This window comes from Camelina sativa, chromosome 3 (genome assembly GCF_030686135.1).
Source record: "Camelina sativa cultivar CO46 ecotype springtype chromosome 3, ASM3068613v1".
NCBI classification, from domain to species: Eukaryota; Viridiplantae; Streptophyta; class Magnoliopsida; order Brassicales; family Brassicaceae; genus Camelina; species Camelina sativa.
Genome location: NC_141882.1, coordinates 1,582,053 through 1,607,149, shown reverse-complemented (window position 1 = coordinate 1,607,149; position 25,097 = coordinate 1,582,053). Strand labels below are relative to the sequence as shown.

The 25,097-nt window shown below is 37.1% G+C and overlaps 7 protein-coding genes across 9 annotated transcripts; 3 read left to right on the top strand and 4 right to left on the bottom strand.

The window, feature by feature from the left end:
* Positions 1 to 14: 14 nt before the first annotated feature.
* Positions 15 to 6,470, top strand: LOC104762389 (aldehyde oxidase 4-like). 2 transcript variants are annotated; one of them, XM_010485670.3, is made up of 10 exons: positions 727 to 931; positions 1,352 to 2,968; positions 3,117 to 3,376; positions 3,640 to 3,849; positions 3,949 to 4,167; positions 4,266 to 5,231; positions 5,310 to 5,405; positions 5,486 to 5,584; positions 5,678 to 5,867; positions 5,953 to 6,470. In XM_010485670.3, the coding sequence occupies exons 2-10, from the start codon at positions 2,956 to 2,958 to the stop codon at positions 6,183 to 6,185; spliced, it is 2,286 nt and encodes a 761-aa protein (XP_010483972.2). In that variant the 5' UTR covers positions 727 to 931; positions 1,352 to 2,955; the 3' UTR covers positions 6,186 to 6,470. The 2 variants fall into 2 exon arrangements, with proteins under 2 accessions (XP_087364023.1, XP_010483972.2); XM_087507897.1 differs by lacking the exons at positions 3,117 to 3,376; positions 3,640 to 3,849; positions 3,949 to 4,167; ... (3 more) ...; positions 5,678 to 5,867; positions 5,953 to 6,470 and adding an exon at positions 15 to 284 and having other exon boundaries at positions 784 to 931.
* A 906-nt stretch (positions 6,471 to 7,376) lies between these two features.
* Positions 7,377 to 11,161, top strand: LOC104762380 (putative folate-biopterin transporter 8, chloroplastic). 2 transcript variants are annotated; one of them, XM_087507898.1, is made up of 2 exons: positions 7,377 to 9,614; positions 9,775 to 11,161. In XM_087507898.1, exons 1-2 carry the CDS (start codon positions 9,125 to 9,127, stop codon positions 10,917 to 10,919), a joined length of 1,635 nt encoding a protein of 544 aa, XP_087364024.1. In that variant the 5' UTR covers positions 7,377 to 9,124; the 3' UTR covers positions 10,920 to 11,161. The 2 variants fall into 2 exon arrangements, with proteins under 2 accessions (XP_087364024.1, XP_087364025.1); XM_087507899.1 differs by having other exon boundaries at positions 8,862 to 9,614; positions 9,786 to 11,161.
* Positions 11,162 to 11,831: 670 nt separating this feature from the next.
* LOC104762370 (membrane protein PM19L) lies at positions 11,832 to 12,960 on the bottom strand. Its single transcript, XM_010485647.3, has 3 exons — positions 12,733 to 12,960; positions 12,455 to 12,632; positions 11,832 to 12,235 (listed from the first exon to the last, which is right to left on the bottom strand). The coding sequence occupies exons 1-3, from the start codon at positions 12,860 to 12,862 to the stop codon at positions 11,989 to 11,991; spliced, it is 555 nt and encodes a 184-aa protein (XP_010483949.1). The 5' UTR covers positions 12,863 to 12,960; the 3' UTR covers positions 11,832 to 11,988.
* Positions 12,961 to 13,879: 919 nt separating this feature from the next.
* LOC109124423 (uncharacterized) lies at positions 13,880 to 15,482 on the bottom strand. The gene is made up of 4 exons (XM_010485644.2): positions 15,126 to 15,482; positions 14,564 to 14,634; positions 14,313 to 14,448; positions 13,880 to 14,204 (listed from the first exon to the last, which is right to left on the bottom strand). Exons 1-4 carry the CDS (start codon positions 15,283 to 15,285, stop codon positions 14,116 to 14,118), a joined length of 456 nt encoding a protein of 151 aa, XP_010483946.1. The 5' UTR covers positions 15,286 to 15,482; the 3' UTR covers positions 13,880 to 14,115.
* A 436-nt stretch (positions 15,483 to 15,918) lies between these two features.
* Positions 15,919 to 17,952, bottom strand: LOC104762358 (auxin-responsive protein IAA12). Its single transcript, XM_010485633.3, has 5 exons — positions 17,355 to 17,952; positions 16,774 to 17,063; positions 16,567 to 16,684; positions 16,407 to 16,468; positions 15,919 to 16,316 (listed from the first exon to the last, which is right to left on the bottom strand). Exons 1-5 carry the CDS (start codon positions 17,561 to 17,563, stop codon positions 16,276 to 16,278), a joined length of 720 nt encoding a protein of 239 aa, XP_010483935.1. The 5' UTR covers positions 17,564 to 17,952; the 3' UTR covers positions 15,919 to 16,275.
* Positions 17,953 to 19,428: 1,476 nt separating this feature from the next.
* LOC147946493 (uncharacterized) lies at positions 19,429 to 21,846 on the top strand. Its single transcript, XM_087496882.1, has 3 exons — positions 19,429 to 20,564; positions 20,648 to 21,064; positions 21,234 to 21,846. The coding sequence occupies exons 1-3, from the start codon at positions 19,429 to 19,431 to the stop codon at positions 21,844 to 21,846; spliced, it is 2,166 nt and encodes a 721-aa protein (XP_087353008.1).
* Positions 21,847 to 22,620: 774 nt separating this feature from the next.
* Positions 22,621 to 24,743, bottom strand: LOC104762347 (uncharacterized). The gene has a single exon (XM_010485621.2). The coding sequence runs from the start codon at positions 24,548 to 24,550 to the stop codon at positions 22,745 to 22,747; it is 1,806 nt and encodes a 601-aa protein (XP_010483923.2). The 5' UTR covers positions 24,551 to 24,743; the 3' UTR covers positions 22,621 to 22,744.
* Between the last annotated feature and the right edge of the window lie 354 nt (positions 24,744 to 25,097).

Genomic DNA, 25,097 nt, shown 5'->3' with positions numbered 1-25,097 from the left:
AAAAAAAAAAAAAAAGGTTCGAATTTTAGGGATTGCGGGAGATCGTTACGACGCGTTGAGCAGTGAGTGTGTCTGCGAAGCCGGAGGTGAGCTAACGAACGTATTGAGCCTTCGAAACACAGAGATGCTTCGATTCCAGATCAAGTGTGAATGGGATATTTCGGGATGGGGTGATTCGCGCAGACCAAACGTAATGGGTATCGAATGGGGAAGGGAAGACCGAAGTGGAAAGGTTCTGGAGAAATCAATCGGACCTCCAAGGCCAAAGTCACCTTCCGATTTAGGTAAAACGTTGAAATTAGAGAGATTAAGTAGTCGTTTTCTTCCGAACACTGAATGAGTTTATGGGCACAATGACGTAGTTCTCATCAACACTATGAATTCCAATCTAAGAAATTTTTCTCATTTTAGATACAATTTCCCAGTTTTAGACCACTCTCTCACCTTTACGACTAGAGTTGAAACCCCATCTTTCTTTTACCCATCACCTCTTTAATAAAATCAGCATTGCTTTATCACTCATTTATAGTGGAGTGGACTCGTTTCGGTAGATAGCTTTGCGTCCAATTTACTAATCTCTGCTTTCGTTTCGTATTGAAATTGGTAAAGTTAGTGGATTTTATGTTTGACTCTTGTCAATCACTTTCCCTTTTGTTTTTGTTGCACTTCCTGAAATCAATTTAGCAACTGGTTTATTTCTTTATAAATTCCTGCCAATACTTGAGCTCTTCATGCAGCTACTAACTCTTGTCTGCTGATATATACTACTCTTTTTATAATTAGTTTGGGAAGAGAATGGCGTGTGAAGATTTGGTGTTTGCTGTTAATGGAGAGAAATTTGAAGTCTTGTCAGTTAATCCTTCTACGACTTTACTCGAGTTCTTGCGCTCCAACACTTGCTTTAAGAGTGTCAAGCTCAGCTGTGGTGAAGGTATTAATACACACACACTGTTCTTTTTCCAATGAATATCGATAGCTTCTCGTGCTTTTATTTGGTTTATATGCATTTCTCTGCTTAACTCTGAACTTCATATCTAGACCTGGATGATTACCACTTTTGTCTCCACAAAAAGCAAAAGTCATGAATTTAATGTTTGAATCTGTATGCGTTTCTCTAGATCGTTAAAATCTATGTTTATGTAATCCTTCCTTTTCAGACTTATGTTTTGGTTTTATGCCACTCATATTTACGTGAATTCAACCACTTGTCTTAGAAGTGTCTAGTAAACTGAGATGAGGCTAGGAACATTTTTTTTTTTTTCCTTGTTGAATATTTCTGTGTTCTTTTTTTGCCTGTCCGGAATTTTCAGTGTTTGTATCTCTCATTGAATCAATTATATTTTTCATGCAGGGGGTTGTGGTGCTTGCATCGTGATTCTATCAAAATATGATCCTGTGTTAGACCAAGTCGAGGAATATTCTATAAACTCTTGCCTGACCCTTCTTTGCAGCATAAATGGGTGTTCCATAACCACATCCGAGGGACTCGGGAACACAGAAAAAGGGTTCCACCCAATTCACAAGAGATTTGCGGGGTTTCATGCCTCTCAATGTGGTTTCTGTACCCCGGGGATGTGCATCTCTCTCTACTCCGCTCTTTCAAACGCCCATAACTCCAAAAGCTCACAATCTTCTCCAGATTGCCTTACTGCTCTTGCAGCAGAAAAGTCCATTGCTGGAAATCTTTGTCGCTGCACCGGGTATCGTCCCATTGCTGATGCTTGCAAGAGTTTTGCTGCTGATGTCGATATAGAGGATTTGGGTTTCAACTCTTTTTGGAGGAAAGGTGAAAGCAGAGAAGAGATGTTTAAGAAATTGCCTCCTTACAACCCTGATAAAGATCTTGTCACTTTTCCAGACTTCTTGAAGGAAAAGATAAAGTGTCAACATAATGTTTTGGATCAGACAAGGTATCATTGGATCACTCCTGTTAGCGTTGCAGAGCTTCAGGAAATAATGGCAACAACCAACCCCGGCGGTGATAGAGGTTTGTTAAAATTAGTTGTTGGCAACACGGGAACAGGTTACTACAAAGAAGAGAAACAATATGCTAGATATATTGATATTAGCCACATTCCAGAGATGTCAATGATCAAGAAAGATGACAGAGGAATTGAAATTGGAGCAGTTGTTACCATATCTAAAGTTATTGATGCTTTGATGGAGGAAAATTCATCTGCTTATGTTTTCAAGAAAATAGGTGTCCACATGGAGAAGGTGGCCAACCATTTTATCAGAAACTCAGGGAGTATCGGTGGTAATCTAGTGATGGCACAGAGCAAAAATTTTCCTTCTGACATAACCACACTTTTGCTCGCTGCAGATGCGTCTGTGTATATGATAAATGCAGGGAGACACGAGAAGCTTAGGATGGGAGAGTATCTTGTGGCGCCTCCAATATTAGACACTAAAACTGTTCTTTTAAAGGTTCATATTCCTAGCTGGATTGCTTCTTCCACAACTGGTTTGCTTTTTGAAACCTATCGAGCTGCACTTCGCCCTATTGGAAGTGCATAGCCGTATATCAACGCTGCTTTCTTAGCAGTAGTCTCTCGCGATGCATCATCAAGAGGCATCATTGTGGATAAATGCCGGTTGGCATTTGGTTCTTATGGTGGGTATCATTCCATCAGGGCGAGGGAAGTTGAAGATTTCTTGACGGGTAAAATACTCAGCCACAGTGTTTTGTATGAAGCTGTGAGGTTACTTAAAGGGATCATAGTGCCCAGCATAGAGACTTCATACCCTGAGTATAAGAAAAGCTTGGCCGTTGGGTTTCTCTTTGATTTTCTCTATCCTCTGATCGAGAGTGGCTGTTGGGATTCAGAAAGAAAACATATTGATGGACACGTTGATCCAACAATATGTCCACCTTTGCTGTCATCTGCACAGCAGGTGTTTGAAAGTAAAAAATATCACCCTGTTGGTGAAGCCATTATCAAATTTGGAGCTGAAATGCAGGCTTCTGGTTAGTACTATTGTGTTCCTTTGATCGTTTTTAAATAACCTTATAGTACTATGGTGAAAAGGGTCAAGCAGAAATGCTTTTAGATCTTTAGTCACCATGCTTATTAGACAAACAACATAAGAACTTACATGAGTGCCTGTCTTTTCAGGTGAAGCTGTTTACGTTGATGATATTCCATCCTTACCCCATTGTCTACATGGAGCATTCATTTATAGCACAAAGCCATTGGCTCGGATAAAGAAAGTTGGTTTTGGAGGGAATGTGGCACCACTTGGAGTTTTGGCAGTTATTACTTTCAAGGATATTCCTCAACTAGGGCAAAACGTTGGTTACATTTCTATGTTTGGCACAGGGCTTCTATTTGCAGATGAAGTTACTATATATGCCGGACAAATAATTGCTCTTGTGGTAAGTCCAATTTTTACCGACTTCTTTTGTATTATAGTAAAAGGTCCAACGAGAAGAAAAAATACAGGATGCATATACATACTTGCATGATAAATGGAATTTAAATAGTTTAATTCTGAAAACTAAACTCTCCTTTCGATATGGGGTCTGAATCAATAGCTCCATTTTCATAGTTTGTGCTGTTTGGTTTACTCAGCTTCATGGGATGCTTTATCAACTTCCTTCAAAATATTTGTCCATTTTTGGTGAACTATCACTATCAGGTTGCAGACACACAAAAACATGCAGATATGGCAGCAAATCTTGCAGTAGTTGAGTACGATTCAAAGAATATAGGAACACCAGTATTATCTGTGGAGGATGCAGTCAAAAGGTCCAGCCTTTTTGAGGTTCCTCCCAAATATCACCCCGAACCCGTTGGCGACGTTTCAAAAGGAATGGCTGAAGCTGATCGCAAGATACGCTCAGTAGAAGTATTGGAACTCTTTTCTTATCTCTCGATCTCGATCTATTCAAAATTGTTTTCTAATAGATTCTTACACTCATGTGTCCTGTTGAATACGGTTATGCAGTTGAGACTCGGGTCACAGTACTTCTTCTATATGGAGACACAAACGACACTTGCCTTGCCAGACGAAGACAATTGTCTAGTGGTTTACAGTTCAACACAAGCCCCCGAGTACACACAATCAGTGATTGCTACATGTCTTGGCATCCCAGAGCATAACGTGCGAGTCATCACCAGAAGAGTCGGAGGTGGCTTTGGTGGAAAAGCTATTAAATCTATGCCTGTAAGTAATATTTTGATCTCTAAATAGAAGTCACTAGGAGAGTAGCAAGAGACCGTTTTATTGTAATTTGATGTTAATGCTGTTGAAGATGATTTCAGGTTGCGACAGCTTGTGCGCTTGCTGCACAAAAATTGCAGCGTCCTGTAAAGATATACCTCAACCGTAAAACTGATATGATAATGACTGGAGGGAGGCATCCCATGAAAATAACTTACAGTGTAGGTTTCAGATGTGATGGTAAAGTCACTGCACTAGAGCTATGTATTTTAATAGATGCAGGGATAGATGCCGATGTAAGTCCAATACTGCCATTGAATATAATGAATTCCTTGAGGAAATATGACTGGGGTGCATTGTCATTTGATATCAAAGTTTGTAAGACAAACCTTCCAAGCAGAACATCTTTGAGGGCACCCGGTGAAGTACAAGGTTCATACATTGCTGAATCCATTATTGAGAATTTAGCATCTTCCCTGAACATGGACGTGGATGTTGTGAGAAGGATAAATCTTCATACTTACGAAAGCCTCAGAAAGTTCTATAAGCAAGATGCTGGTGAGCCTGATGAATATACTTTGCCTTTATTATGGGACAAACTGGAGATATCTGCAGATTTCAGGCGAAGGGCTGAATCGGTGAAAGAGTTTAACCTTTGTAATGTATGGCGCAAAAGGGGGATTTCTCGAGTACCCATCATCCATCTAGTTGTCCATAGGCCAACTCCAGGAAAAGTAAGCATTTTGAGTGATGGTTCGGTTGCGGTTGAGGTAGCAGGTATTGAGGTGGGGCAAGGGTTATGGACAAAGGTACAACAGATGGTTGCTTATGGTCTTGGTATGATTAAATGCGACGGAAGTGAAAATCTGCTTGAAAGAATACGGCTTCTTCAGACTGACACACTCAGTATGTCTCAAAGCAGTTACACTGCGGGTAGCACAACCTCCGAGAACTGTTGTGAAGCAGTGAGGCTTTGCTGTGGTATCTTGGTGGAGAGGCTGAAACCTACCATGAATCAGATTCTGGAGAATGCTCGATCCGTGACATGGGACATGCTCATTCAACAGGTATAAAAGTTAACTACTGATAATTCTTCGTATATTAATCCAGTTGTCAAGGAAATATCTCCATATGTGAAACTGCAGGCATATGCTCAATCTGTGGACTTATCAGCTCGAACCTTTTATAAGCCAGAGTCCTCTTCTGCAGAATATCTCAACTATGGAGTTGGAGCCAGTGAGGTAAATCTCATCGCCAATATTTTCAACAATTCCCTAAGACAGAATCAGTAATCTTCGTATATAAATGCAAAAATGTGCAGGTGGAGGTAGACCTTGTGACAGGTAGAACAGAAATTATAAGATCAGATATTATCTACGACTGTGGAAAAAGCCTTAATCCTGCTGTTGATTTAGGACAGGTAAGCATGAGTTTTGTGTGGATTGTGGATGTGCACTTAATGTTATATAACAGGTTGTTTAATTGGCCTTTCTGTTTGTTTTGCTTTGAGAAGATCGAAGGAGCGTTTGTTCAAGGAATAGGGTTTTTCATGTATGAGGAGTATACAACAGATGAAAACGGACTTGTGAATGAAGAAGGCACATGGGACTACAAAATCCCGACGATAGACACAATTCCTAAACAATTCAACGTTCAGATTCTTAACAGTGGTCATCACAAGAACCGCATTCTCTCCTCAAAAGGTTTTTTAGCTAAAGAATCAATGAGATTCATCTCTCTCTTCTTAATATTGGTTGTCGCTGAAACTGCCTTCTTCTTCTGATACAGCTTCAGGTGAGCCTCCGTTGCTTGTGGCGGCTTCTGTGCACTGTGCAACAAGATCAGCCATTAGAGAAGCTCGAAAACAGTACCTTTCATGGAACTGCAGTGATGGTGATCATCGTAGAGACATATCTGATATTGGTTTTGAGTTGCCGGTTCCAGCGATTATGCCAGTAGTGAAGCAGCTTTGTGGCCTTGAAAGCGTAGAGAAGTACTTAGAATGGAAAACATATCCTTAAAATAACAGAGTATCACTGAAGAATGGGGTTTCCTATTATCTACAGTAACCAATATTTGAATCTCTAAATTAACACAGCAAACGCAAGTCACGTATAAATTGTTATGCCGTCAGAAAAAAAAATTTATACGTATATATATGATTGTTGTAACGGTAACTTTTTATCACCGCTGTGATCAAAGTTCCTTTTTTCTAATATGTATTTTAATATTTGTTTAAAAAACCTAATCTTTCCTTTTTTGTCGTGGTGGCAACCTTTCTATATAAACAATAATTCTTCGAGAAATCATAATTCTTTTTATCAGCTCTTTGAGAAATCATAATTCCTCGAGAGCCAAAAAAAAAACCTAATTTGTTCTGCTTTTTCTTTTTTAGTCTCTGTTTCATCAAGAGCAAGCAATGATAATGTCTTACAGAGAGGACTCACCGTCACCGATCTCGATGACCATCTGTACCAACGCCGTGGGAACTATTACTCGTCTTTTGATCGCTCGCACCGCACGATCAAAGATCTCGCCACCCGTTTCTCTGTTTTTATCATGGAGGATCTCATCGAGGTGGCGACGCAAACCATGGATGCATCATGCATGCATCAATCATCATACGCGCCGCCGTTGTAACGAGAGCCAGGTTTGTTCCTTCTGAAACGATTCGTCACTATTCCTATTTGATCTCGCTACTTTGGATTTTACAATTTAACCCTAACTTCTTGCTTTGCCTACTGAATTTTGGTTTAATAAAGGTTGCATGCAATTAATCAGATGAACTTAGGCTGGCTCTTGTAGTTTTACGATATTAACCTGACCTAGTGACCTATAAGTCTATAACTATATTTTTAATCTTTGTGTCTTGGTTAGCCTTTAGGTTTTCTTGTTACTGTAGGTTCCCATTCTTGATTCGCCAAGTCTATATGGGTGCAGCGCATGAAAAAGCCATGGTAATGAATTCTTTTCTATGTTTTTCTTTTACAAATTTAATAAGCCTATATAGATGATAATACTGATTTGGTGGTAAAATGTTTTTTACATTTGATTTTCGAATCTCGGATTTAAAACTTAATTTCAAAATATATATGTGTTTTCAATAAGTAGTTTTTATTTAAGTATACAAAATATTTGTATTAGAAAATAAAAACTAAAGTGTTAAATTTTCATATTGTGGAAACAAATTGGGCTTGGCATCCAGTCCTTAGGATTTCTTTTGGTCCATTAGAGGTGTTATAAGTTCAATATATTTTCACAGCATGTGAATTTAACATTTAAACTTTGATTTTCAGATTTATAACTAATATATAAACTGTTTTTATTTAACTATACAAATATTTCAATTTTTTAAAAAATGTTAAATTTCAAGATTGTGAAAACAAAGCTATCTCATCCATAGGATTTCTTTTGGTTTATTAGAGGTGTTATAAGTACAGTCCATTTTTCACAACTTCAATACTTAAGTTTTGATTTTTGGATATACAACTAAAAGATAAACAAATTTTATTTAATAAGTTCTTTTTTAAAATACAATATTGTGAAAACAAACCGGATTTAATATCTCGTCAAGTTTGACTGTTTTAATATTTACGGTAAAAAAAATTTGATTAAAGTTCTACAAATTAATCATTATTATAAAAAAAATCAGATTTATAATATGTTTTAAAAGGTTATTTTGCAAATAATAGTTTATATAATCTGATTTAACTATGCAATATAATTTCATTTCTAATGAACGAATTGCCTTGTACAATTATCAAATAGATTAACACTGGATAATTTAAGTTCACATTAACGAATAACGAGTGTCCCTATTAATTTGTCACACTCCACGTCATTTTGATAATAAGTAATAACCTAGTCTTCCATCCCACAATGTGTTGTGTTATTGTACTATATAGCTTTGGTAGGTATATCTAAGATTAGTATATGTATCGTTGATACTCTTGGTAGATTATATTAAAAGGACGACTAGTCGACTACTCATATATCAAAGAAGAAAGAGAAAAGAACACTAGAGGTGGAGAAAAGAATTACAAACAAACAAACAAACAAACAAAAGGAATTAAACCAAACCAAACTAAACCTAAATGTCTAAACATGGACCAAAAAAATCAAAACTTGTTTAAAGAAGTCGGCTAAGATATTATTTGAACTATCGTAAATGATATTTTATATATCCAATTCCAAATAGAAAGTAATTTACCAAAAATAATAATAAAAATTGTAAGCCACATAATTCATGTAAAATTTCCCTGTCCGTCTTTGAAAGTGTGGTCGTTACTCGTTACCGACGCACCGTTGAATCTTAGGGGCAACCAAAAAAGTCCAGAAAACAAAATTGCTTACACGTGATCAATTCATGGGTCGACCTGATAAATGTAAAATTAGAAATTTTCTTTACTAATTCTTTTTGTGATAGAGAATTTATAACAAACTTTAGTGACAAGTCACCATCAGAATCAGATGACTCATCGTTTCCAATTTCCTAGGATATTGTCCTATGGATCCTTTGAAATTAAAAAATTAATACTAATCTGTAAAGCCTTTATCACCGTTGGTTAAATTATATTAAAAACTCATAACCTTGATTAATTAGTGGAAGACAACCTCTGTACTTAAATTTTTTTTTGAGTTTTGTCTTCCTCTTATTTTACTCTCTTTGCTACACGCTTCTAGATCTCTCTTCCTTCAAAATATCTTTTTTCTTTCTTTCTTTAATTTTCGATTTGTTTCCGATATTGAGAAATGAGAAAATCTTATTTAGTCTCATTCATCCCTCGAATCAACGATGCTTAGGGGTTTGCCCCAGAAATTATATAAACACAATCGTCGATACATACAAAGCTTGTGACTTTAATTCTTTTCTCTAAACAAGAGTAAAGCTTCTTCCTTTCTCTCCTCCTCCTCCTCCTCCTCCTCTGTTTCTAATCTCTCTGGAGCAAAGGAAGGAATCATGATAAATCCATTGTTATCAATCCAAAACTCCCCAACCAAGTTCTTGAAACCACCACTTTCTTTCGTTAGCAGGCAACAACAACAACAGCAAGAAGAGAGGCAGAGGAAGAACAATACCCTTTTCACGGTGGATACCAAACCACGGAGAGCGACGACATTCGCGTGTCTCTCCATAAGCAGAAGAAGAAGAAACAACGATGGTGGTGTGTCTGAATCTGGAGAAACGGCGGCGAGGTTTGAACAAGGGGGTGGTAAAAAAGCAATCTCGATTTTATGTGGGTTAGGTTATTGGGTACAAGGGTCAAGATGTTTCCCATGGCTTGCACTTAACTTCCATATGGTTCATACCCTCGCACTCCAACCATCCACGCTTCAGCTTGTGCAGTACTCTTGCCTTCTTCCCATGGTGGCTAAACCTCTCTACGGTGTTCTCTCAGATGTTCTTTACATCGGAAGTGGTCGTAGAGTTCCTTACATCGCCATTGGAGGTTAGTTTTTCCAAAGTCTCCCTCTCTTGCTGTGTCTTGAAATCATCTGTCTTTGTCTGTTGCAAACATGAGATTTTAGAACTGATTCTAGGAAAAACGTGTAGCTGATTGTAGCGACTCTGCTCCCTTTCATTATGTGCTAAAATCTTGAATGTGCCAGCTTTTCTACAGGTCTTAGCATGGGGTTCAATGGGAATATTCCAAGGAGCTAGAGAAGTCCTTCCTTCTCTCATTGCGTTTGTCCTGCTAAGTAACCTTGGAGCATCCATCACCGAGGTTGCAAAAGACGCTCTTGTTGCGGAATATGGTCTGAGATACCAAATCAACGGTCTCCAGTCTTATGCGCTCATGGCTTCAGCAGCTGGTGGAGTCCTTGGAAACTTACTTGGAGGATATCTCTTACTCACAGCACCTCCTAAGTTCTCCTTTCTTGTTTTCAGTGGTTTGTTGGCTCTGCAGCTCGTTGTTTCTTTATCTTCCAAAGAAGAATCTTTCGACTTACCACGGATAGTAGAGACAAGCTCGGTTTTAGACAGTGTAAAGAAACAGTTATCAAATCTGACGCAAGCAGTTCAGGCGGATGAGATCTCCCAGCCTTTGATTTGGGCAGCAGTATCCATTGCCATGGTCCCTCTCCTCTCGGGTTCAGTCTTCTGTTACCAAACTCAAGTTCTAAATCTAGAGCCTTCGGTTATTGGATCGTCGAAAGTTATTGGACAGCTGATGCTTCTTGGTCTAACCGTGGTCTACGATAGATACTTGAAGACACTTCCCATGAGACCACTGATCCATATCATCCAACTCTCGTACGGTTTGTCCATTCTCCTCGACTTCATCTTGGTGAAGCAAATAAATCTACGGTTGGGAATCTCCAACGAGGTTTATGTGCTGTGTTTTTCCAGCTTGGCAGAGATCCTAGCACAGTTCAAGATCCTTCCCTTTGCAGTCAGATTAGCCAGTATGTGTCCACGAGGGTGTGAAGGATCAGTTACATCGTTTCTTGCTTCAGCTCTGTGTCTATCACAGATAGTTAGCGCATTCCTAGGCGTGGGATTGGCTAATCTGATTGGTATAACATCAAGTAACTACTCAAACCTGTCTTCAGGGATTCTCATACAGTCCCTAGCAGCTTTGATACCTTTGTGCTTCCTACACTTTGTCCCAATGTCGGAACCTGTGATTGAGAAAGAAGGCAAGAGAGGTATAAGTAAAAGAAGCAGGAGAAACAGACGTGTTGGCAGAGTAGTAGATAAAGAAATCGTTGCGTATCGACGGGAACGAGAATCAGAAGAAGCACAAAGATAGCGTTAAGTATAGTTTTTTTTTGGACAAAGCGTCAAGTATAGTAAAAACTAAAAACTACGAATTAGAATAGTGAAACCTCGACTGTGACCAAGAAGCTTTTACTGTCGTGTTGGTCATGTATTTTTTTGTCTATATATACTGAGATTTTCCTTTTTTTTTTCTTCTCTGTTTCTTGCGGCTGTTCTGCCAATATAACAAGATTATTATCATTGGTTCATGAATGCCATCTGAATTTGGATGCACAGTGTCTTCTTATTCTTGGAAAAAAAAAGATAGTTTCTTTGGCTGACTCCGTAGAGACCATCCTATTCTAAGATGTCGAATCATATACTGTTCTTGGATCCTACGTTGAGGTGGATATCAAAGATTCAGTGGTCCATATCTCTCCACAACCATTCCCTAATACTTAACATCGAAGAAATAGTCTTCTCTTAGGCATTCTATCAAACACTTGTCGGGCTTTCACGCGACTTTCCACAGTCGCTATAAAACTGTTGGAAACGAAACTAAAATTGAATACTTTTTACCATGAATCAACCTTAGCGCAATTATATGATGCCGTCGACACCTAGTAACCATCTGGCGAAACGGAGCAGCTGCACCTTATGCCTCGACACGAATTCACGAATTAGAAGTTATAACATTACAGAAAAAACCCCGACATTTATTATGTTTTACATATTAGCCCCATAGTTCGGTTACGGTTAAGATTTGACATCAACCAACCCGAACTCAATTAATCCGAACTAAAATTGATTAAAAATTCTTGGAACAGACAATGAATTATAAATTGTCCAAAAATCGCTTAGCGATCACTTGATTTGAAATGTTTTCTTTTTTACTTTTGTTCAATCCAATTCAAAATTTTCCTAAGAGAAATATTGCAATGGGCGTCAAACACAAAACCACAACTTAACAAAAAGACCACAGAAGGTTTCTTTCGTTCGTCAGATGGATAGAATTACATTATTACATCAAACTTCGAAAAACACAACTAATTTATCTTATCATAGGGGTACTTAATTACTATCCAAAAGTCAAACATTAATTTAAACACACAAACTTCAAATTAAACGGCCATAGTAGTTCCAACACCAGCCTTGTGCTCGCCCGCAGTGTGTGGTACATGACCGTGACCTTGGCCTGTAGCATAGTCTTGGTCTCTGTAGCCAGGACCATATTTGCTGCTAATTGAACCAGCATGAATCAACATGAGGTAGAGTAGTTGGGTGAACGTCAAAATTATAATGAAGGCTTCGATCATCTTCAATCTCCATCCTCTCCACCCTCCTATGTTTATTTGCTTGCATGCCAACCTTCATCAATATAATATTCGTTAATTAAACTACATATTTATCAAATACTGTCACACACACTTGCATCCAAAATAACTACTGTATATATCCTGAATATAATACTTGAAGAATAATAGTTGTCAAAATTATACGTAGGTAATTTACACCATATTTCCGAAATTTTTATTTTAATAAAACAAACTGCAAGAATATATCATCAAATAGATTTGTATATATTACCCCATGGCTAGAGCTGTGACGGCCCATGCAACGATGGAAGTAGACCCGGCAGCGGCGAGACTATCGTTTCTCCAAAACCTAATATGATTAGCTCCGGCCAACTTCGATGTTATCCCTATCACCGCCGCCAATATGGAAAACGTCAAGAATAACGGCGTTGCTCCGTTGCCTCCAAAACCTGTTACATTTTCAATATCAGAATAATTAGTAACTCAAACAGATCAGATTAGCTATATAGCTCATTTATCTAGAGAAAGAAAGCAAAACAAAAACTTTACTTGGGTGGTGGGTTTGGCCGTTGATGTATCTATTGATACACCAACTTGCAAAACCAAGCACAATCAGGTACATAACCAGATTCAAGAACAGCAATGGTGCTGCTATGTTTCTTCCCACTGTCGTCGCCATGAATATCCTCTTAATTAACGCCTTTGCTACTCGAAACCTTTCTTCTCTCTGATCCAACAACGTACAAAAGCTAGCTAACGTCTTCGGTGATGATGATCCTTAATGGAAGAGATATGGGTACATAGTTATATATACACCGAGCTTAGGTGTTATTTGGCAAAGGAACACGTGCCATGCGAGATAGACCTTTCTGTTTAGCTGCTAACAGGTGGTGGGACACGTGTCGTGACGCTTCTCCAAAGTGTTGGATATAGCCAGTGTTGTCATCGAGCTCGAATCTCCAAACTGCTTTCTTTTATATTTATCCCCTTGTTATGTTTTTATCATATTAAATGTTCCAAGTTACCATATATTGGGGTCATTTATTTATAATAATCCACCTGGAAAGAATTAACATTTATATATACATAGCCATATGTTGGGAGATATATTTTATTTATTTAATTTAAATATGTACGATACTGAAATTTTGCGTGTATGAATTATTTCATAACAATGTTAACAAGTTATTTGTCTACCACAAAAAATGTTAACAAGTTATTTGAAGGACGAAAAAAGAAGAAAAAAAAAGATTCGATTAAGGATTTATAAAATAAAGAGGAAAATTTACCACCGACTTTATATCTTTCTTTTATCCTAATCACGAAGGTGTCGATTTCGATTTTTTAATATGTTACTATATTATTAGTTACTACGAAGGAATTGACTTTTTCAAAAGAGTTTATACATTCGATTGCATGCGGCACTTGCGCCCGACGGCACTTCGTGGGCCTGTTGGGTTTGGGCCCAAACACTAAATAACCGCATCTCCCTCCAAACATGTTCGTCGCTGGCTGTTTTACATTTTTTTGTTTCCGCTAAAATTAGAGCGATCAAATATAACAATTAACAAACATGAACTAGCTAATAGACAGAATGAAAGTTATGATAAAGATGATAAAGGCCACAATGGTGAAAGACTGTGGAGCTGCTTAAGCACCAGACTATATAACTAAGTTACTAACGGTATTGGGTCAATTGAACAAAATTCAGTTGCCTTCACATTTCACAATATAATTTGGTGTAAGCATGTTAACATTATACACGAGATCCTTTCCTTTCTTTTTCTTTCTTCCTGTGTTTTGACAGGTTTTTGTTCTGTGTATATTAGGCTTACATGATTTTTTTCATGAGACATAATGTTTTTTTTAATCATTTTATATAGCAGCCAGATGATAATCTGAGGATTAATGACTTATATAAGTTAGTTATGATTATGTTTTGATGGACGAAGCTCCTCCGGTTTTCTCAAGATCCCGTTGCCTTGCTCGCTCCATTTTCCGCTTTCGCCATTCTTCCAATGCTGTGCAGATTATAAAATCATTTGTTATACAGATCAAAACCTTCATCTTGTTTGCCATCTAAAGTTCAAAACATAGACAAGAAAATATGTATGTTATGATATCGTTACCTTTCAAGCTAGATGCATCGTTTAGCGCACGGAAGTCCTTGAGGCGTTTAGAGAGATCAACAGCTGTAGTCTGCTTCACATCTTTCTGCTGCTCGGTTTCTTGTCCCCCGGATGCTTCCTGTTCTATTTCTCGGACCTACACATTCAAAGACCATAGAGCCAACATCTTTAATCTTTCGAAAGCATAGATAACTTGCAAATCTGTAATGCAATGAGAAGAATTGGCTACTAAATGTAAAGTGTGCACTTACTCTTTTGATGAGCTCTAAAGGTTGCATCTTTAGCCTAATCTCTTCTGCTTCCTTGATGTACCGAAGCTGAGCTGCATTTATCAAAAAAGTATATGAGTTTATTATGTATGATAAAAGAACAAACTTTTTAAGTACCCAAAAATAAGACAAAGCTATTTTAGTAATGTAGAAACATCAACAATCTCTTCCACAATCTCTTAAAGTTCTTTCATCTCTGGAAGGTTTTAGATTGCGACTCTTTAACAGCTTGTTCAAGTGTAGAAGCCCTCAATCCATAAAAGAGTAAAATCCAAGTGATATAATCGAATTCGAGAATTGAAGTGATACAGAAGCGTAATTCACTAAATCTAAGGAAAGGATCCAGAAATCTAAAGAACTATTCAACAAAGATTAAAACTTTTTGTTGTTATGAACAGATCTGAGAAAGACCCATGACAAGATGATCCATCAAGCACCAAACTTTGATCGTAATCCAGAGAAGTTACGCAAAATCAGGATATACCCACAAGGAACTATATGACAAGAGTTACAGCGAGAGAGAGAGAGAGGAATTGCAAGAAACCTGAAACGATCCGGCGAGAGGAAGTAGAAGAAGAGGAGGAGGAAGTGAAAAAGCCCTGAAGGAGGAAGAGGAAGATGAGAACGTTGACGACAGTGAGAGCAATTGTGGCGTTCTTGAACGAGAACCTCATACGCCATTGATTGTGATGATGATGATCCATTATCCAAATTCCAAAGAAACCCAAATCTAAATTCTTGTCTTTAGGAATTTTTATGAAGAAACATGAATCTTCTTCTTTCTACAGAGTTTACAAACAGGTCTTTTGACTTTAGTTCTTATCTGGTTGGACTCTTTTAAGTCTTTAACTTGCTTTTTAGGCAAAAGACTCTTTAACTTGTTTAAGTATCTTGTATTTTCGTTTTAAGATAAAACAATTTAACTAATATAATAACTTGTCAAATATTTTGATTTGGTGGAATGAATCAAAATATTTCTTATTTTTCTTTGCCACCCACAATTAACTTTAATTATAAATAAATACAAAATTGGTCAACCATTAAAACGAATTATGTCAGATTAAATAAGTTTTGTAAAGTTTTAAATATTTAAATAAATAAATAAGTTGGTAGTATAGTTCTAAATTTGCTGTAATTTCATCAACATAAAAAGTCAAAATTACAGCAAAAAAATAAAATACAAATGGAAAGAATCATAAAATATAATCGTCCCTATAAACATCTTCCAGTTGACCAAAAACAACAAAGCGTATATCTTCTTTGACCTCTGTTTCTTCAAAACGTTTTTGAGTTCTGACTTCAAGTTAATGAAACACACAAAAAGACAGTAGACAACATGAAGGTAAGTGATATCCATTCCTTAAAATCAGCAACACCCAAAGAGAAACATAAATCTTATCACATTTAGATAGCTTCAACTATATATACACAATATGAAAGAAGAAAATAAACAAGAGCACTCTGTGAGGAGAACAGAGAAAACTGATACACACAGCGAAAGAAGAACACAAAGAACTTCGAATTGAATGAACCTAAAGAACAACCATATGCCAAAACCCGGATTAAAATCAAATCTAAGGTTGTGCTTGCTTTTATCGATTCTCCGGTATACTTTCTTCAAAAAGTATTGAGTAAAACTTGCAAAACTCAGAAAGAAAAAAACCATAAAATAATGCCAGCTTTGGTAGGGGAAGCTAAACAGGGTGTCTCTCCTTCTGTTCTCGATGTCTTGGTGCTGCATTAAGAATGTTTCAATCGTTTTTGTTTTTATTAAGATGACTAGATGAGAAATCAAGAATCAAGAAGATGGTATTTAAAAACTTACCAAGTCCATTAGCTTCTGAGGTTCTCATGATCCGCAGCCTTTTCACCGAGTTGATAAACATTCTAAACAAAAAAAGGGAGAATAATGAGATTAGATTTTAATAAAGACTAATCAGGCTTTGAATTGTCGAAACAACACAGCTCATTTTTTCAATATTTACCTCCACGGAACATCGCCCACAAGCATCCAATCTCCTTCTTTGTCCTCATAAGTCAGTACAAAGTCTGAAGATCCATCTAAAAGCCTTAGAGGTTTAGCCTTTTCCCGACAACTTGTACCTGATGGTTTTTAAACAGAAAATATCAGTCAAGCTCCATATATAATCGAATATATAGATATTATAAGATCACTTGACAAGAATACTAACCTGTCATTCCGAAGAACATTTCCTCAAGCGTCTGAGCCAAGTTTTCGTAAGACGAATGAGATCTCATATCCACTTTTCTGCCTATACCAACACCATCCATATTCACCTTAACAAACCCTAAACCCTGAACTTTCCCATTCACCTTCACTGACACATCTTTGAGCTCATCATTCTTCACCACTTTCTTCTTCCTATCTTCTTCTTCTTCTGATCTAGCCGCCTTCATAGCTTGGTTATTAACCAAACTGTTCATCCTGTGTGACCCAATTGGTGGCCATCCGACCACTTGACTGCCACACACAACAAATCAAGATTTCCACTTCAATTACTCTCAAAATTCAGATGTAAATCAATTAGACAAAACATTCCTATGAACAAAATATTAGCATATGCATGACACCATAGCGAAAGCTAAAGCACAGGACAAGCTAAAATCTCATCAATGGCGTTTCTTCTCTCAAGCTCTCTCACAAGATACATTAACAACTCTCTCATTCAGGGTAAAGTAGAACAGAAGCTAACTTTACACATTCACATCAAAAGATTTGAGCTTTCTTGATAAAAAAGATTAAAGAAGGAACCTTGAACGAGGAGGAGAAGCTCCTGGGTGAGAGGAAGAATCAGCAGCGCGTTTAGAGCCAACAGAAGGAAAATCCTTAGCCGTAAGAATCCTACCACGCTCTCTCCACGCGCCGCCGCCGAGGCAGAGCCCTAATCCCAATTCCAGCTCACTCTCAGCCGGAACATTATTACTCTTCTTCCCCAACTCCAGTTCTGACCCACCACGCATGTCAACAAGAAACCGTAGAATAATCCAAAATATACCAAAAGTGAGAGTCTTTCAAAGAACACAAGAAAAGAAGCTTGAGAGAATGAGGACACAGAGAGAATGGAGACAAAAGAAGAGCACGAGGGTATTTAGGGTTTCAGAGAGAGAGACGAGGGAGATCAAGAGTAAAAGAGAGAGAGAGACAGAGAGGAGGATTTGGTGGTGGAGAGAGTGATGAGGAATTTGGGGACCCCATATGTCTTGTAATGGCCATACCATAATCCCCTGTTTTTTTTTCCCAATCCAAAAAAGTCTTCTCTTTTTTCTTATAAATAAAACTTTTTTTTCCCGACATTATCAAACCTGTCGTGCTCTCTCGTTGCGTTATCGTTGTGTTTGGTTTGAGCAGCAAGAATAAAAGAGAGTCCCAAGAAACTTGTTTACAGTTGTCTTTGTGTGTGTGTGCAAGGATTTTGCTTTTCCTATATACGGAGTAGTTTATTTGTCTTGGTGTAAAGAGGCTGTATTGTAATGCTTTCCGATGAAGAGTCGTTGTTTTAAATATCAATTCTTTCTGGGAGTAAAGGACTAATCAATAATCTAGAGAAACTTATGCATTATAATATTTGGTTAGGGGCATTAATGATGATCATGCAATTGCATATATCGACCATTTGATTATCTTTCTTTTCTAATAACTAAGATAATCTTAATAGTATATGTTAAACGTACAATATAATTTTAGTTGACAAACAAAAAAAATACACCTAGTTCATTCTTATAATAATTTTTTTTTTTTACTTTTTCCTTAGACCATGATGGTTGTCGAACAAAATGATAATATATATAGAGAGAACGAGAGATTGGTGGGAAAAGATACATAATTATAAAATCGTGGTGATGAGATATTCATCATGATGTTTGATGATCCGTTGAAAACTTTTGCAGGCGCAATTGCTTTTGTGGAAATTACACTTTTTATCAAAATCATTATCAAGGAGTACGTTAATATCATGCTCTAATTGATGGATTTGATAGAAAATTAAATCGATTCTGAGTTAAATGAGACAATTAAACAACCGGTTGTATCTTGTATGAACCAAATATACCTACATTAAAGTATCCGGATTTGTATTTAGTTTTATTCTTTATTGTAGATATCAATACAATCGGCTACAACAACACCAAGACCTACGCTGCACGGAATCACGAGAAGAGCGACGTTTCGCGTTCCCGAAGCGGAAGCGGAATCGGAAGCGCCGGGAATCGCTCGGAATCGTCAAGGAATCGTGATTCCAGAAGTGAGGCGTTTAGAAGCGTGGTGGAATTGACGTTTCGGAACTGGAATCGTCACTGGAGTTGATCGGAATCGTTTGATAGTATTGTGTCGGAAAAGATGAAAAATCACTAGCTATTGGGCTTATAGTTTTTGTGGCCCAAGTTCAGCTTAACCCACTTAAACGTAAAAGTTGAAATTGATTACAAGATTTATTATTTTTTCTATGTTAAAAGCTACTAGGTTAAAAGTAAAACCTAGATAAGAAGCTGTAAACTGAAAAGTCTCTAAGTTCGTAACTCTTAATCTAAACCTCTGAATTTTCTTTCTCAAATCACCAACTAGAAGAGACAAAGGTAAATTAAAAGCTATTTTTTCTGAATACTAATCTAATCATACCTTGTTTTTGTTTATTTTTCATGTATTAATTGTGATGATGGTTCGTACATATTGTTTAATTGTTGTGCTCTGTTTTCTTTGTTGTGTTCTGTTTTCTTTGTTGTACTCTGCTTTCTTTCTGTTTTCAGTTTTTCACTTTCAGTTATAGATTAACATTTATGATATGATTAGTAGCTGACATTTTTTTTTTCTCCAGAAATATAACGACACCATGTCTCAAAATTCTCCAAATATTGTAGTAGATGACAAAGCACCTTTGTGGATCTATGTGAAAAGAATTGAGAAGCTGGCTAGAGGAGGGTCATGGAGGTTTCAATGCAATTTTTGCAATATTTTGTATGTGGGATCTCATAGTAGAGTTTTGAGTCATTTGTTACAAGAAGGAATTAAAGGAATTAAAGGATGCTTGAAGGTTACTCCTCAACAAAGAGCTCACATGAAAAAACTAGTTGATGAATGCAAGGAGAGGATAAAACGTGCAGCTCCTAAATCAGTCCCATTACCTTCATCATCGAGGAACCCTTCTAGTTCTTCTCTTGATTATGACATGAGCTATAAAGTTCCTGATACAAGTGAGTCTGATCCTAAGAGAAGAAAGGGAATGGGTCTTTTAGATAAAGCATTTAAGAATGAAGCTAGGGAACAATGTGATGGTGAGGTAGCTAGAATGTTCTACACGGGTGGTTTGTCTTTCAACGTTGCGAGAAATCCTCACTACTGCAACTCATATGTGCGTGCATCACAAATTCCAGGATATGTTCCACCTGGGTATAATGCACTAAGAACGACACTTCTTCAAAAAGAAAGAAAGAACATTGATATGCATTTGCAGCCTTTGAAGAACACATGGAAACAAAAAGGAGTTAGTATATGTAGTGATGGTTGGTCAGATCCACAAAGAAGGCCAATATTTAATTTGATTGCTGCAAATGAGAGTGGTCCAATGATGTTAAGGGCAATCAATAGTCAAGGTGAAACAAAAACTGGTGAGATGATTGCAGAACTGATCATAGAATGCATAAAAGAGGTGGGGCATGAGAATGTGGTCCAGGTAGTCACCGATAATGCTTCAAACTGTGTAAAAGCTGGTTCACTTATTTCAGCCAAGTTTCCTACTATCTTTTGGACACCATGTGTGGTACATACATTGAATCTTGCTTTGAAAAACATTTGTTCACCATCAATGGCCACAAGAAACAATGAAGATGTATATGAAGCTTGTTCTTGGATAAAGTCTATAAGTGAAGATGTGACTTGGATCAAGAATTTCATTATGAATCATGGAATGAGGCTTGTAATGTTCACCGAACATTGTGACCTTAAGCTCCTTACGATAGCTTCTACGAGGTTTGTAATGTTCCACCTGAGTTAAATATTATTTATATTCTTTAATATAAAGTCTAATTAGATCATTAATTTTGTCTTTATAGGTTTGCCTCCACAATTGTAATGTTGAAACGATTCAAAAAAATAAAAACTGGTTTACAACAAATGGTAATCAGTCCTAAATGGGATGATTATAAAGAAGATGGTGTGGATAGAGCATCTGCAGTGAAGCAAAAAAAAATAAATGAGATATTTTGGGATGATCTTGAATATGCTTTATCTTTTACTCTGCCTATCTATAGTGTTATTAGAGCTGCTGATACTGATAAACCTTCCCTTCATCTAGTCTATGAATGGTGGGATAGTATGATTCAAGATGTGAAGAAGGCTATTTTTAAAAAAGAAAAAAAACAACTTGATGGTGATTATGTTTTTTGGAATGCTATTCGTTCTGTTTTGACATCTCGATGGAGCAAAAGCAACACTCCTCTTCATTGTATGGCACACTCTCTAAACCCCAGGTACGTAACTTTTAGTTATACTAATTCTTGTCTACATGCATGCACTAACGTGATCAAAGTCTATTATATATATATAAACGTACGTGTGTCACTTACTCACTTTATGATGGATCATTGCTTTCTTTGTGGCTTATTGTATATTTAAATATCATACTTTTGTTGGCTGTAGGTATTATAGTTCAGAGTGGCTTGGAGATGAAAACAATAAAAAAGCTCCACATCAAGATTTGGAGATTACTAGAGAAAGAAAGAACTGCATCATGAAGTATTTTCCAAACACAGATGAAAGAAGAGAGGTTAATGTTGAATATTCTAATTTCTCTTTATGTTTGGAAGATTTTGGTAGTGTCGATGCTATTCATGATAGGTTTATTCTAGAACCTTTGAGATGGTGGGCAGTTCATGGTTCTTCAGCACCAACACTCCAAACCTTAGCGTTTAAGTTGCTTGGACAACCCTCTTCATCCTCATGTTGCGAAAGGAATTGGAGTACTTACAAATTTATACACTCTGCAACAAGAAACAAAATTGTTCCACAAAGAGCTGAAGATTTGGTATTTGTGCATACTAATCTTCGTCTTTTATCAAGAAAGAGTTCTGGTTATAAAGAAGGTCCGAATCATATGTGGGATGTAGGAGGTGATCAATTTGATTCTTTGGATGAGATTAATCTAGGGAGACTTGAGTTTGCAGATCTTTCTCTTGATGAACCAGAGTTAGAGGCAGTTGTGTTTGGTAGAGTTGATGAAGACGAGAATGATGAAGACGGTCTCGACCAGTGACTTGTTGCATAATTTTATATTCAAATGAGTTGTAATTTTTGTAATATTTATATGATTATGTATTGAAATGTTGTTTACAATGTAAATACTATGATTCTACTTTTGGTATTTTCTTTATATATATATATATATATATATAATTTTTAGTATTTTCTATAAATACGCTTCCTATTTTTTCAAAAAATTTCGCTTCGCCGCTTCCAAACGCTTCCGCTTCCGCGTACCCGTTTCGGATTCCATGCAGCTTAGACCAAGACTCTCACTCACTCTCTGCATAAGAATCAGCTAAGTTGACTCCTCTTTCGGTTTTAGGCTTCATAATCTGTATTCCACAAATGTATCTGTTATGTTTTTTTAATAAGTTCAATAAAAGGATAGGCGAAATAAGAACAATTTTTTTACTGAATAAAATTATATAAATCAGAAAACATTAACTATGCACTTACTTCTATTCATATAACTGTAAGCCCAAATTTATAAAAGGTTTATGTGGCTTAAATTAATGGGTTAAACTTATAAATTCAAGTACATTTTTCATTAGAAAATGTGAATCCTTTTTGTTTTTTCTTTTTAATGTAAAGCTAGGATTTAGGTAGTATTAAATTTTTAATTGGGAACAAAATTACATTTACAAAAAAAAAAAAAAAAAAAAATAGGTGATTGAATTTTTGTTGGGTTTTAACTTTTAACTCTTCTCGGTACACACTTTTTTTCCGTTCGTCAAAACATTTTATATTTTTTAAATAAACAAAGGAAAAAAACACACAAAGATGATTATCAGTAACAGTAACTTTTGTTTACTATATATAGTCATTGTTGATATATTCATCCACTCAAAAATAAAAAAAAATTAATTCGTCCAAATATGAATTTAATATAAAACCAGTAAAATTAAAAATTACACAAAGCTTAGATCATCAGCAGAATACGTGCGATGCATGCGCCCGGCCCCACCTTTCTTAGTTGATCCATCATAGTCGACAGGTCCACCACCACCGCAAACAAAACTGCATTCCACACCACAAATCTTACTAAAACATGAAAAAGGCCCATTACCTCCGTCCGTGTGACGACGGTTATGTTTTTTTACTGCTGGAGTTTTTCGCCTTGAACTCATTCCTCCACCGGCGGTTGCAGCGGGAACGCTCGCACCATCATAATCACTGCTGCTTATTTGGCTTGATCCAATGTCATATAATGGTGGAAGCTCCATTCGCCATCTATCGAGCTTGGACCGTAATCCTTCAATGCTAGATTCGTCAATACTCCATTCGCTGAGTATTGAGCTCTCTGTTTCGTGCGACCTATTGTTTGCCAATTTCTCAGCCACTTCTGATGGCGATGGACCTAACTCTGATTCAGTTAAGATTCGTCTTCTGGCAAAATTTCTCATTGGTGTACCAAAATCATGATGAGTTTTCATCGGTGTAGCCATGTAGTTTGATTGCATTGGTGTAGATCCGATAATGTTTGACCTCATTGGAGTTGATCCAACCATGTTTGACCTCATGGGAGTTCGCATTGTAGTTGATCCAACCATGTTGGGATGCATTGGTGACATTGCGATGATGTTGGATCGCATCGGAGTTGATCCAACTCCGTTAGATCGCATCGGAGTAGATGCGATGATGTTTGATCTCAATGGTGTTCCATGCCTTGATAAATACGGAGAACTTTGGCCAAGATCATAATCCTTCACCGACCTCTGTTTCTCATACATTATCTTATTTTTTGGTGTTTTACGTGATTGATGGTTTGAACCATAAGGCATGACTTTTTGTCTCTCCCTTCTTGGTGCCTCTACATGGAGTTTCCCTATCGGTGATGGATCTATGAGGTCTGATTCGATCGAATCATACCTCTTCTTTGGAATATTCTTAGGAGTTTTGGTAGAAGTCGAATACCCATTTAATTTTATATCATCAGAATCCGTCATGAAGGGTGAAGTTTCAGATTCACTGCTCACCAATGCGCTTGCTGATTGTCTATTAGCCAAACGGCTTCGTTCAGCTCTACTGAGAAGATCTGAAACTACCATGGAACTTGAATCACTTTTAGTACGACGGAGTTCAGGCCTTGAGATTACAGATTGAAACTGTCTCGAAGAAGGAGATTGTGGATTCTTCGAGCTCCCTTTATTGCTGTTTAAATGCAAATGTTGTAGATGATGATCCTCTTCTCCAAGCAAATCTCTGTATCCCACAGCAGAAGAATCCATATGCGTATAAAGCGGCATACTTCGCATTGAACCATCAAGCAATCCAACACCAATGTTCAAAATCCCTTGAGGTCGGCCTGAAGTACGACGAACTTGAAGTGCAACAAATCTCATTCCTGGAGGTGGGGTGCGACGGTACTCATTGTTGCTGGTTCGATATCCAGGACGACGACTAGGAGGAATGAGATTGCTAATGAGGACACGAACTGTACCTACGTGAACGTCTCGAAACCAATGCAATGCGTAGATTTCGATAACAACAGCGGAAGTGTCGGCGTATAAAAACTCCTCGTTAACTCTAAATACAAATTTATCGTTCCAAGTTGGGTTTGTTCCACCGTTGTAATCAACGCGGGTGGTGAGTTTACGTTCGGAGTGAACCCAAGCCACCGCGTAAGTTTTCGTCTTGCGGGCCACGGGAGCCAAGTCCTGAGCTGAGATTATGTTCAACTCTAGCAATTGAAACGATGGGAACATCATTGACATTGTGGATCAATAAATTAATTTTACATCAATATATATTTGTTGGATATGATAATGTGGAGAATTGCGAGAGGGATGAGAAAATAAGATCTCTCTCGCAATTCTCAATTCACGATTCTGGAATGTTGATGATGAATGAAGAAGAGGTAGATTTTTTGATTGGTGGTGGTAATTTTTCAAAAAGTGGGAGAAAAGTAATAATAATCATTATGCTAAAATTGGTTTTACGTATGTGAGAAAGACAACGTGTTTATTAGGAGTAATATGGTGTTTATTAGCTAAAGTTTACTATTTATGGAGACATTCGTGAGGTATCAATCAAGTTGGCATTGACGATAAAGTCAATTCTGTTACACCATGCAATTTGAATAAGAATTCATTCTGTAAATTAAACATGTAGTTCAATCTAAAAGTAGTTAATGATCTTTTATAATGACCGTATGTTTCACTTACTTCTCCAAATATAACTTCTAACAGGATAAACTCTCTCCATATACAAAAATAAAAGTGTGTTTTCTAGTGTCTAGTCCAAAATGAACCGTTTGGAAAA

Coding starts and splice junctions, on each gene's coding strand:
- LOC104762389 (XM_010485670.3), top strand. Junction 3,377..3,639: donor GACAAATAATTGCTCTTGTG/GTAAGTCCAATT, acceptor TATCACTATCAG/GTTGCAGACACACAAAAACA. Junction 5,406..5,485: donor ATGGAGTTGGAGCCAGTGAG/GTAAATCTCATC, acceptor AAAAATGTGCAG/GTGGAGGTAGACCTTGTGAC.
- LOC104762380 (XM_087507898.1), top strand. CDS start 9,125: ATGATAAATCCATTGTTATCAATCCAAAACTCCCCAACCAAGTTCTTG. Junction 9,615..9,774: donor TCCTTACATCGCCATTGGAG/GTTAGTTTTTCC, acceptor TGAATGTGCCAG/CTTTTCTACAGGTCTTAGCA.
- LOC104762370 (XM_010485647.3), bottom strand. CDS start 12,862: ATGGCGACGACAGTGGGAAGAAACATAGCAGCACCATTGCTGTTCTTG. Junction 12,633..12,732: donor CGGCCAAACCCACCACCCAA/GTAAAGTTTTTG, acceptor AAAATGTAACAG/GTTTTGGAGGCAACGGAGCA. Junction 12,236..12,454: donor GTCACAGCTCTAGCCATGGG/GTAATATATACA, acceptor ATATTGATGAAG/GTTGGCATGCAAGCAAATAA.
- LOC109124423 (XM_010485644.2), bottom strand. CDS start 15,285: ATGGATCATCATCATCACAATCAATGGCGTATGAGGTTCTCGTTCAAG. Junction 14,449..14,563: donor CTTTAGAGCTCATCAAAAGA/GTAAGTGCACAC, acceptor TTGAATGTGTAG/GTCCGAGAAATAGAACAGGA. Junction 14,205..14,312: donor CGATGCATCTAGCTTGAAAG/GTAACGATATCA, acceptor TAATCTGCACAG/CATTGGAAGAATGGCGAAAG.
- LOC104762358 (XM_010485633.3), bottom strand. CDS start 17,563: ATGCGTGGTGGGTCAGAACTGGAGTTGGGGAAGAAGAGTAATAATGTT. Junction 17,064..17,354: donor GCTTCTCCTCCTCGTTCAAG/GTTCCTTCTTTA, acceptor TGTGTGTGGCAG/TCAAGTGGTCGGATGGCCAC. Junction 16,469..16,566: donor GTGGGCGATGTTCCGTGGAG/GTAAATATTGAA, acceptor TTTTTTGTTTAG/AATGTTTATCAACTCGGTGA.
- LOC147946493 (XM_087496882.1), top strand. CDS start 19,429: ATGTCTCAAAATTCTCCAAATATTGTAGTAGATGACAAAGCACCTTTG. Junction 20,565..20,647: donor CTTACGATAGCTTCTACGAG/GTTTGTAATGTT, acceptor TTGTCTTTATAG/GTTTGCCTCCACAATTGTAA. Junction 21,065..21,233: donor GCACACTCTCTAAACCCCAG/GTACGTAACTTT, acceptor TGTTGGCTGTAG/GTATTATAGTTCAGAGTGGC.
- LOC104762347 (XM_010485621.2), bottom strand. CDS start 24,550: ATGTCAATGATGTTCCCATCGTTTCAATTGCTAGAGTTGAACATAATC.